At 39.5% G+C, this 12,371-nt stretch overlaps 1 protein-coding gene across 2 annotated transcripts; it reads left to right on the top strand.

Annotated features, from left to right (window-relative positions):
• The first annotated feature begins 1,640 nt into the window (after nt 1–1,640).
• Nucleotides 1,641–6,160, top strand: LOC124287325 (mammalian ependymin-related protein 1-like). 2 transcript variants are annotated; one of them, XM_046723820.1, is made up of 6 exons: nt 1,641–1,775; nt 2,385–2,419; nt 3,160–3,294; nt 4,097–4,277; nt 4,849–4,936; nt 6,007–6,160. In XM_046723820.1, exons 1-6 carry the CDS (start codon nt 1,709–1,711, stop codon nt 6,083–6,085), a joined length of 585 nt encoding a protein of 194 aa, XP_046579776.1. In that variant the 5' UTR covers nt 1,641–1,708; the 3' UTR covers nt 6,086–6,160. The 2 variants fall into 2 exon arrangements, with proteins under 2 accessions (XP_046579776.1, XP_046579777.1); XM_046723821.1 differs by having other exon boundaries at nt 1,642–1,775; nt 5,869–6,160.
• Nucleotides 6,161–12,371: the final 6,211 nt, after the last annotated feature.

Raw genomic sequence — 12,371 nt, 5'->3', positions numbered from 1 at the left:
TTTCCAATGAATACTTTAGAAACGTAACTCAAACAAATCAACAACACTTGAAACCAAAGGAATTTCCACAAGATACTCCTCAGATTCAGGCGTGTTCTGCTTCAAGAGCTGGAAGTGTTGGCCTGCAATGGTGGCCCATTCGCAATACTAGAAGAAGATGAGCACATCTGTGTACTCCTTTCTTCCATCTGCTGCTGAGGTATAAGAAAATTTCTCCGTGTAAAAATATCAACATTTACAAATTCAAAACAAATGGTATGAACCAAATTGTTGAAAATATTATTTCAGAAAAATGTAGTTAAGGTTAATTTGTGTTACGATGGCAGTAAACCGTTAGTTTTAGATCTGCTGGATATATTGTTTTCACATATATACATACGCGTGTGTATCACCAAAGTGGTACGTGTCTAATAAATGCATCACGTCGAACTTTCCTGCCGATACGACTTGATATGACTGACAAACCGAAAGCAGACATTGTCGAAGGGGTTTCGAGTAAATCCTTTTTTCAGTAGAGTCATCATAACATACAGAGAATCTCACCAGAGTGTGTTTTGATATGAACTATATCACCATGAGTTCATAAAGTTACAAATATTCGAGTCTTGCCGAGGATATTTTTACTTTTATCAACGAGTGTTGATATATTTGATATCAGAAGACACGAGGGCGAGATTCTATACCTAACATTCTATACCTATACCTAAAATCACTCTTCACTAGTTTTCAGTGAAAAAAGTATATCTCTGAACACGTTACTGCCATTAGACTTGCAGTGCAGCAATGTCATAGCATTGTGACGTCATCAAATTTATGACGTCATAGCATTGTCAGGGCATTGTACAAAAATCTAGGAGACATTGTTTGATCTCACACAAGCAATATCTCGAGTGGAACACAGTTTTGGATGATATAATCCAGCCCCCAAATGAGGGACAGACTGTCCGATGAGGGGAAAAGGTTATACCGCCTGGGTTGTCGGATAGAGAGGCCGTCATCGGGGTGGACTATCTTCCTAAAGGCCCGACAATAAACTGCGCATATGATGATGCATGTTTGAGACAGTTACGGAATGAAATTGAGACTTCTTCAAAACATGGCTCAGTCAGTTGATTAATATTTTCCTACAAAGCACATGGCGGAGCCCAGGTGGATCGAACGCTTACATAATATCAGCTACTGAGAACGTTATGGAGAGCCATAAAAAGGACTTCTACGAAACTGCATTAAATACTTTTATAATCGTGGACAAAGAATGGCAGGAAATTATGATGGTAAAATAGACCATTTTAATATCTGCTGTATTTCAAGACTTTCTGTGTTATTTTGCAACCAATGATGTCATCACAAATTATCAGTGATCCATTCCTATAATCCATTCACCGCTATATCAAAGCAATATTTCACTGGATAACCGTTAAGTTAATTGTTGATGTGGACGTTTTATATTACGTAAGTCTCCCTACTATTGCATTAGTTTTAGACAAGATATACAGATTTTGGAAGTCATTGTATGTAAATTTCAGGGCATATATAACATTTTGAAGCATCGACGATAGCTCAAAGACATGCCACGTCTTCTTCGACGCCGAGCTGCACTTCTGGAACTTAACGGTGCTATAAGTCTTTTTATCAGGTGTGTCATGTGACCGGACAGCCTGTATATAAAGGTGGGCCACGTGACCGGGGGACCTTTGTTCGTGCCGTCATGTTCACCATCGTAAGCCTGGTTCTGCTGGCCGCAGTGGCCCTGGCTCAACAGCCCCATCCATGTGGTAGGTCATCCTGTCTACATCACTTAACATGACATACCTAGCTCTCTACTGAGTCGTACATGTTCCGTATGGGAATCTTCACTCTCATTATTACCATACAGTGCCAGTATGTATAATGCATGTGTTTTTGCTGTTAAGTAATGAAAAAAGCAAAATGAAGCAAAAGCAATGGAGATGAATTCGTAATACTTATAGTATCTTATGTTTTACTTACATGTCATGGTACAGAAAGAAATTAGTCTTTGTTCCCGTCATGCCACTACAGTTTGATATACATGTATTTCATATTGAATTGGTTGATGTTTTATCGTTAAACATTAAAGGTTTTTGTATATTTGTCCTTTTTTAGAATCGATGTTATGCCCATTTCTTCACCTCGTTTCCTTTTAATAAGTAAATATGATGAGATGAACCCTCTCGTAAAAATCACTGCACAAGAAGTTGAAATTACTTGGGCGAATAAAGGGACAACATTTTTCTGTTGACTTTGGAGAAGGACCCTATCCTCGATAAGTACTTCGTGTGTGTTGACGTATTACGTGCTACTTCAGAACCACCTTACTGTTGCTTATTGTCTGTTTTCTAATGTTGTCTATTTTCATCTTTCAGAGAGTCCACGTCAGTTCGAAGGAAGATTCTCTATTGATAGTACGTTTTCCATACATTGGATTCATCCATCAAACCTCCCAATAGTCTATAATAAACAACAGTCTCATCCAGCTGGACTATACTTTTTGTTTTAGAGTGAAATTGTATTTTGATAATCACAATATGAATATTTTGTCCGACACTTATTATTTCCGTCGATTTCTGATTTCATTATTATGTCTTGGAAGTTGGTTTTATACATGTTTTTAAAATTCATTTTAAGGTATTTATACTAAATTAATAATATGAAATCATTACATTTTATCACTGCAACAAGAAAAATACAAACAGAAATCAAACTGACATCAACCTATGGGGGTAGAGGGGTGGGGATAAATGTCATTGCACTCAGAATAACCTTTATTATTCTCCTTTCGGAACTTCCAGTTTAAGTTCGAGATAGAGAAACCAGTACTGCTCTAGAGACACATCCATGTTTGTTGGGCTCATTACAAAATACATCCGACGCGACTTCTGACGGAGTGTTTGTCAGATCGTTATATCTAGTAGAGTAAAGAGCTGCGTGAGATTGCAAGTATTCCAGTGTAAATTAGCAACCAGCAGTGAATGGGTACCCAGTAGGATGAGATTGCAATATGGCCGTGAAACCATCTTGGGTTGTATACTCCTCAAGGAGCTGAAAATGAAAGTGAGTACACACTGATCCACTAACAAAAGTAATAATATTAGCGTTTTGAACATGCACATGTAAGTAGAAACATGGTTCTGTCTTCAGTACGATGAGGACAGGCAGTTCCGTGCGTTCGGGCGCTTTGCTTATGATGACACGAACAGACGTTTCCGCGAGATTGAGGAGATGGAGATTGGACGTGACAGAGAGTACTATGACAGACTGTACCTCCACAACCTGGTGAGTCTACACAAGAACACGCATCAGTGGCAGACAGCGAATAACTCGTAAACACCACGGCACTTATGTGTATATGCAGTGTTAGGGGCATTGCATAAACTACCCGTGAAGATCCTTCAGTAACCCATGCTTGTCGTAAGAGGCGAGTAAAGGGATCGGGTGGTCAGGCTCGCTGACTTGGTTGACACATGCCATCGGTTCCCAAATGCGCAGGTCGATGCTCATGCTGTTGATCACTGGATTGTCTGGTCCAGACTTGATTATTTACAGACCGCCGCCATATAGCTGGAATATTGCTGAGTGCGGCGTAAAACTAAACTCACTCACTCATTGCAGAAACTCCCTCGTAGAGATCCTTGTAAGAATAAGACCACACAAACATTTACCTGTCTCAAGGGGTGACTTATGTGGATGGGGTTTTCGGTTTTGTTTGTTATCGTACCCAAGCGTATCAATCACTGGATTGTCTGGTCCAGACTCGAGTATCTGCGGACCTGCGTCATATAGTTGGGATATTTTTGAGTGCAACGTTAAGCAAACATAAACGTATCATGAACTGTCTGTGTGTGTCTCTTATAGCATGTGAGGCAATCAAGAAACCTAGGTCACGTTTCAGTGCCACTGAATTCCAGTATTGTCAAACAACTACTACAGATCTATATAGACTACATTTGTTGTATTGGAGTTGGTCAGACCATGCATTTACCATCACATAGTGGTGATGACGATGACGACGATGATGATGATGATGATGATGATGATGATGGCGAAGCTGCACCTATAATCTCCTTGTAATCTGTAGAACCTGGAGTACCGTTTGAACCTGCGCACCCGCAACTGTACCATCACCACTCTCACCCGCCCCTGGATTCCATTCGCCGTCCCCCAGGACGCCAGGTTTAGAGGCGAGGGCGTCATTGGCGCATCTGGCATTCCCGATGAACACGTGACCATCGCCAACTTCGACGGCACTACTGACGGAAGTGAGTTAATCTCTTGAGCCATAACATAATATACCGCAATGCCAAAGAAAACCAGTGTCGATTGCATTGGTCATAAAACGTGAGAACAAATATATCCTTCCAGTACTAGCACAATTCCAGATTTTACATGCATAACCTAATACAGTACATTAACTGTTATATACTACCTGTACATAAACACTTACATACATCAACAGCAAAAGAGTGTACCTGAGTACGAAACACTCGAATTTGAATAATTTGGTTACGCAGTATGACGGTATATAGAAGCATTGCATAAGATACATAGATACGTTGGAATATGTTGTATGAATTATTTGATTATTTAGTTATATGAATTATTTAAATGAAATGAGGGGGTGGGGGTGGGGTGGGGGTGGGGCGCAAATCAGCTGCAAGAAAATGTTTATACATGAAATATTCTGTAATTACTAAAACAGTCAAGGAAAGAATTCTTATGCCAGAATATGCAAGCAGTAATATCAAGACCACCTGATAATATAGAACCTGAAAGGTATATAGGATGAATACATGTGTGTGATGTCAACTAAGAACGGTGGTAACCTTCCAGATCCCTACTTCATCATCGCCACCATCGAGGACTGCGTGCCCGTCACTGCCGGCTTCTACAGCAACAGCACCGGTGGTGTTCTCAGACAGTGAGTTACCATCATGACAGTCACAGTCATACCTTTCAGTCAGATATGAATGTTTCCTTCAGACAATATGGACCGCCTCCGTGGTGTAGTGGTTAGAGCGTGCACCCGGAGAGCGGAAGGTCGCGGGTTCGATCCCCGACCGCGTCATACCAAAAGACGTTAAAATATGGCACTTGTTGGTCCCTGCCTGGCGCTCGGCATTAATGGCTACAACAAGGACTGGTCGGCTCGGAGTCAGTATAATGTGTCTGAGTGGGGTATTCATGCTTCACTGCGGCATGGTATCTCAGTGGGCTAGCACTATAAACCCAGCTTAAATCTGGGCTAGTACAAGCAGCCGTACATCCACATACACACGCATACAGGTCGTCATATGAGCGAAATATTCTCAAGCACGACGTTAAACCCAATTTCACCTCACCTCAGACAATATGCCTGCTATTGACCCACCTCTCTCAATGAATAATATCTAAGACATAGTACAAATACTGGGATACTTTATACACATGCTCAGGAACAAACTTTCAAAGCTCTTTTATGTTCTTGATAAATTCACTACTTTTCTTAAACATTATAGATTCAGTAAAATACTTTGACTAACAAGCTTTCAATAAAAAAAGAAGGAAATTTAAACGTTTGTTATCTAGTTTGGCCTGTTGTTGACAAATCCCCTTCATTGGTGTGTACACTGCATAGCTGAAACATTACAGATGATTAAATGTCAATATCATATTCGTATCGAAGTACTGACTTCAGGGATGAAATTGTGCAGTTTTTGTCAAATTCATACGTACATTTTATGTCATCATTACCACAAAAAGTATCAGCTCGTTGTTGTTTTTAACTTGATATCAGATGACTAAATGCATGTGTTGTTATGGCTTCTGTGGTTTGATATGTATGCGGGTATCACACATCATTCTTGCTTGCAGATTTTACGATATCACTCTTGGACTCCGCGACCCTGATGCGTTCATCCCCCCTCAGGAATGCCACCCTCAATAAGCGTTCATCGCGCGTACATACCCGCTTCTGTCACAGAGTATACTCACATCTTTGTCTAATTACAGATTTTATGATATCACTTTGTCGACCGATGCAAAGGCATTCACCCCTCCAGCGGAATGTCATCCAAATGTCACTGTCTAAATGTCAGATCAATATCTCATCCTGTGTTTCTGTACAGATAGTAGATGTTTTTGTAATAAAATAGATCTGTTGTTACCGTGTCTTACTATTGTGTATTGTAGAGATATATACATGAATAATATTATCTGTACTTAACTGATGGTTTTCATTCACGATATTGGATTTAGTTATTAAAGTTATTGAAACAAGCCATCGATATAAATATAATATGAGACCATTTTTAATTTAATGTAAGTGTTCATGTTTTGTAGATGGCGTGAGTGAGTGAGTTGGGTTTTACGCCGCTTTTAGCAATATTCCAGCAATATCACGGTGGGGGGACACAAGAAATGGGGTATGAGTATGGTTTTACGCCGCTTTTTGCAGTATTCCAACAATATCACGACTGGGGAAACCAGAAATGGGCTTCACACATAGTACCCATCGAACCCGGGCCTTCGGCGTGACGAACTAACGCTTTAACCACAAGGCTACCCCACCGCCCCATGTAGATGGAAGTGGTATTGAAATACTTAGGATAATGAAGAGAACGAACATGATGCTACGTGTAACACAGTTTTTGATGAAGGACACTTGGTAGTAAAGGGGGCGGTGGGGTAGCCTAGTGGTTAAAGCGTTGGCTCGTCACGCCGAAGGCCCGGGTTCGATTCCCCACATGGGCACAATGTGTTAAGCCCATTTCTGGTGTCCCCCGCCGTGATATTGCTGGAATATTGCTAAATGCGGCGTAAAAACTAAACTCAGTCAGTCAGTGGTAGTAAAGTATGTGATAATGCTTGTTACAATGTAGGAAAGATTCTCGCAGGGGGAATATCTTTGCCAAATGGTTACTTCAGAGGTATAGGGGCGGTGGGGTATCCTAATGGTAAAGGCTCCCCTCATCACGCCGAAGACCCGGGTTCTATTCCCCACATGAGTACAATGTGTGAAGCCTATTTCTGGTGTCCCCTAGCCGTGATATTGCTGGAAATATTGCTGGGATACTGCAAAAGCGGCGTAAAACCATACTCACTCACTCACTTCCTCACTACTAGAGATATATTGACATACTAATGCCCGCAGTTGTTCTTAGATTTGTAATTTCTGGCTAACTCAGTTTCTTAGAATCACGATCCTTGCATGGAATACCCAATAACAAAAGCAAATCTGAATAATGAAATCCTCAAAAGGGGTTCAAGGAACAAGAAATGTGTCCTACGGTTACACGATTTCACACAATGAACATATGTTTATGACTCTGTATGACACTGTGCTGAAACCAGGTGTTAGCGATAATGTTAGCGTATCCTGCTCCACTGACGTCACTACACACACACTCGTGGTATCTCTTAACCCTGGTAAAGAAGCAGGTACATGTCAAATGTAGGTGACCATCTATCTGTGCACAACGAGACCTGGTGTGATCACGTGACTGGCCTTACTGATAGAGTGCCACTAGTACAGATATATGTGAAGGAATTCCATGTCTGTTCTATCGTGCTAGTTCAACGAAAGTTTCACTGTGCTGCCACTGTGGGAAATTAAAGCTGCAAAACACATTTCATGATCATAAGAAACACAGGTATACCCTCCGCATGGGTACTTAAATCACTATCAGTTATACAGGTGTTCGTGAACAGGTTGGCTTATACATAAGACGCCAAAAGAAACGTTACCCTCCTACCTTTATGAATTAGGCCTACTGAAACACTATCAAAGATATGTCAGAAGATATTAGTTTACAAGAAAGCTTAACAACACAGCTTTATGCTAATCACGAAAAACAATTCTCAAATGCATTCATTTTTAGGTGAAATGCATCTTTTTCAGAAGAGTTAAATTGTCCTATATTCGTCCCTGCCGAAATAAACCAATAATAGTGCTTTGGGATAATGATGAACCATTTAAAGTCACCATTTTTCAACTACTTTAACAAGAAACAACTGTTGTAGAGTATGTAAAATTGTAAAATAATCATTCCTATGATTTCAGTCTTTTAAAACATTTTCTGCTGATTTGCATTAGTGAAAACAAGTAAAACGTGTCTTTGATATTGTGAAAAAATGTTTAGGAACATCTAAAATTATCTTTGTTAATAATTTTGCTTGCAAAGTAACACTTTTCCATTTTCTGTTTACACATAGAAATATCAATCGCCAAAACGCAGCAATATTCAAGCAGTATTTACATCTATTTCACACGTGGAATGATTCTATAGGGTATAAAGAGAGCCTAGAATACATGATCCAATACACAAGTACGAGACATATGCCACGATTAACAGAAGAGAGAGAAAGAACCATTGGGATGGTGCAGATGGGGTCAACATTCACTGCTGTTGCCAACGCCACCGTATCACGGTTATAAGACGTATTTAGGGCTTGAGACAGACTGGGGTCACCGTAGACAGACCAAGAAGTGGACGTCCACGCATCACAACGCCAGCTGAAGATAGGTATCTCCGTCATTAAGGAAGGAGGGAAACGTTTCTTTTGGCGTTTAGTGTATTTGTTCCCCCGTTGGCACATATCTCAAACGCATGCAAAGCCAAGTCAAACGTTCACCTAAAGTAACATGGATACATGGTATTAGTCTTCCATTAGTGACTTCCATCAGACATCGTCCTTGCATTGATATGTCAATTTGGAAACATCTTCCATGTATACCACACAGCTTCTAGGAAGCTTTACTGATGCCTTGTAACATTATCAAACAATTTTGGAGTCTTTTGACGCTCTTTGAAATTTTCGTAGAAACCGAAAGTAAACTGAATATTTGAGACTTATAAGTCGGAATCAAAATACTTTTCAAAATATTTACGTTCGGGTTTTTTACAAGTAGTCGCAAAGCTCCATGTGTGTAATTTCTTTTGTACATCAGCTTATATTGACAGTTCAACCAGGTCATTTAGTACCGTGACTACGGTATTGTATTGGTGTCTAAGCACTGATTTCACACTGAGAGAATACGTGTTCAGTGTCACCATGTTACAACAAGTGTAATCGTAAATATCTTGGTTAGTACTTTGTTGACTTGTAAAGTGCCAAACCAAACCAGACATTTTGTTACTTTGATTTCTTTTTCAAGGTATGTATTGATCCAAGTCTCCATTGTTTCCTGTATGTCATTACAAAAATCTATCAGTCAGAATCTATCAGTTTCATTTTCAAAAGCTCCCTTTTAGAATATATATAATGTAAGAATTTAAGTTGAAATTCAAAACCTTTTAAACCATGTCTATAAATACTGAATATCTTATGACGTTCAAAGTCACATTTGAAACATTTTCCCATTTCAAACATATCTTAAGCTTATTTTCATCTGATATAAGTCTATCATAGAAAAGTCTTGAGCCTGTAAAGAGGCTTTTCTTACAAATGGTAATGTTCATATTGTTGATAGGTATCATCCTATTATTTCTAATAGTTTGGTTCCAGGATGTGTATAACAATTGTAATCCAACATTGTTCCGCTTATATCATAGAAATGTCATTAATCCAGATGTCTGTTATGGTTAAGATTCCTTTATCAGTGTTTTATGAAGTGATGAGTGTTTTATCATTTGTGATTAAACCTTAAAGGTTCGGCTAGACACTGAATTGAAAGAGTGAGTGACTGATTTTAGTTTTACGCCGCACTCAGCAATACCCCAGCTATATGGCGGCGGTCAGTAAATAATCGAGTCTGGACCCGACAATTCAGTGATCAACAGCATGAGCATCGATCTGCGCGATTGGGAACCGATGACATGTGTCACATGACCGCAAAGGTGATGTCCATACCTGTATAAACGACAGATTTAACGCTGACACATTTCCATGAAACTGTATACTTGACATGGAATAAACACTGATGGAATCGTCCCACATTCCTGGGGAAACCCCTGAACATTCACTGGCGTAAATACATACAGAACTGATGTTTCTGGTAAATTAGATCTTTTATCTAATCTAACGTAATGTCTCAGCATAAATTGGCATAAGTCAGAAAGTTCTAATCCATGTCCCCCCTTCCACTGATCCAAGTGATCGAAACGAAGAAATGCACATCCAACTTTATTCTGACACCTGAGAGTCTACAGCAGTCTATCAACTTACCTTAGTATATAAACGGTCGTCCAACTGATCAATCATGACAAAACACTCACCAGCAACTTTGGAAATCGCTTCCGTCACGTCTATCGTGTTACTCATTCTGACGTCATGTATTTGATCTAAATGTATTACGAAGTGCTGACACTGCCTGGTCGACCTACTGAGTTAGTTCGTGAGACACGAAGAAAAGATTTTTCTGTTACGAAGTTGAGAATTCATACGCTCATGCCACATCTTTGATGAACTATTTTATTCCGCGTTACAGCTTGTTGTTGTATGGCTGTCAGAGAGTAACACGTGCGGATCAATGAAGTGGTGTTATACATTACTCAAGTTATAAAAAAAAGTCATATAAAAATATATGAATTGACCTTCACTTTGTCACTGGAGTATGAACCTGCATAGCGAGGGGGGCAAAATATTGTACGAGAGTCGTCATAAGTTTCGACGTTCACACAGTTTGACACAATAAGCTCACACAATGTGAAAGGCTTTTCTCAAGTGAACCTTTTTTAACAGGGCCTCGATTATTTAGGCTTGTGATACATGACATTCTCTGGTCGAGTGTATTTGTAGCATAAGTGCCCACTTGATTATAACACAAGTGGCAAAACACCAAATAGAGGAGAAAGGGTCAACTTACGATTATAGCATGGATATTTGTTTGTGCATCACTTTGGAATTGTGATAATACAGGTGAACTTATTCTGCCACGTAGGTGATATCCGTCACAAACACATGCACAGGAAAGTCAGCTGTTACCTCCAGTTGCCCAGTCACCGTAGGCGCCTGTGCAGAGCTGAACATACCGGGCACATAAAATTGTGGATTCGCTCCAATTAATTTCTTGGTTTGTCAACACCCGACAATATACTAAGCATGTGTTTATGAATCACTATCAAAGTAATGACGAGAGGTGTTTTTGAAATGGTTTCGGTACGTTATCCTGCCCCTATGTTGCCACCCATGCCACAAAATCAAGCAAAGGCAGATCAGTTGTTCAAATATAATATAAACACAGCGGAAGTCCACATGTCTACCATAAACATTTTGAGACCTTTACTGAATGTTGGATGTTCCTATCTTGATCAAACACTGCTGGAGGAAGTTCCTTGAAATACTCATGGAAAGAGTATGGTAGGTTGCATCAGAAGTTGAAACCTCTAGGTCACATTCACCCAGTTTTCATTTCTGGATAATTTTTTAAACATTTCCTTTAGCCTTACTACGATTACTAGTGATATGTTTAGATCACAATGGTAAACTCTATTTTCATTTGTAAACCCGAAACAGTCATTTCACACTAGTACAATGCCATACGCAAGTTACTAACGAAAATAGTTGGACAATATCTGGATGTAATTGTACAGCATTTTCACAGTTTTCATGAAATTGGCATGCAACTTCTTTGTCGAAGAATAAAGACAAAAGGGGGTTAATACACCGCCTTGAAACTATTGAAGTCTTAGTGGGCTTTCATGTGTGACACCTTAATTGATATGATTGACTGACTGAGTTTAGTTTAACGCCGCTTTTAGCAATATTCCAGCAACATCACGGCTGGGGACACCAGAAATGGGCTTCACACATTGTACCTATGTGGGGATTCGAATCTGGGTCTTCGGCGTGACGAGCCAACACTTTAACCATTAGGCTACCTAATTGATATGAACAACGATTAAGTTATGATGATGATGTTACACATCCTGAATTCTCTTGACGTCGAGCAACATACCTAAGCTCCTTATTGTGTCTCCATTTCTCAGTTGCCTCAGTAAATTCAAATTTCACAGAAAGACATACATTAATGACATCCAAACTTTTCAATCATGGTTTCTCTGTCGGACAGGTAATGGTAAACATTCAAAGAAATCTACTAAATATGACACGTTGCTCGCCAACGTGATACTTGATTCCATCCTTCACTGTGAGTTTTCACACCTTCGTACTCACTTATATATACTTTGATGGATTAAGTGGTCATTTTATTGGACAATTTGTATATTGTATCCATAACACGAGCAGGTTTAATTTCTATTACAGGCATTCTATTAAAATGTTGTTCATTCAAAAGAAACATATTACACGTGTTCCTAGCTTGTCAAAGTGAAGTGAAAATAAATTCAAACATAGCGAAAAGGCCTTTGTACAACATTCACTTACTACCTGGTCCAGGATTATGTCAATTCATTTTGTCGTCCAAATCTGAAAGA

This window comes from Haliotis rubra, unplaced genomic scaffold (assembly GCF_003918875.1).
Source record: "Haliotis rubra isolate DU_JTF1 unplaced genomic scaffold, ASM391887v1 Scf40, whole genome shotgun sequence".
Taxonomy (NCBI): domain Eukaryota; kingdom Metazoa; phylum Mollusca; class Gastropoda; order Lepetellida; family Haliotidae; genus Haliotis; species Haliotis rubra.
Note: the sequence above shows the minus strand (reverse complement) of the source record. Positions and strands in the feature narration are given on the sequence as shown.

Coding starts and splice junctions, on each gene's coding strand:
- LOC124287325 (XM_046723820.1), top strand. CDS start 1,709: ATGTTCACCATCGTAAGCCTGGTTCTGCTGGCCGCAGTGGCCCTGGCT. Junction 3,295..4,096: donor GACTGTACCTCCACAACCTG/GTGAGTCTACAC, acceptor TGTAATCTGTAG/AACCTGGAGTACCGTTTGAA. Junction 4,937..6,006: donor ACCGGTGGTGTTCTCAGACA/GTGAGTTACCAT, acceptor GTCTAATTACAG/ATTTTATGATATCACTTTGT.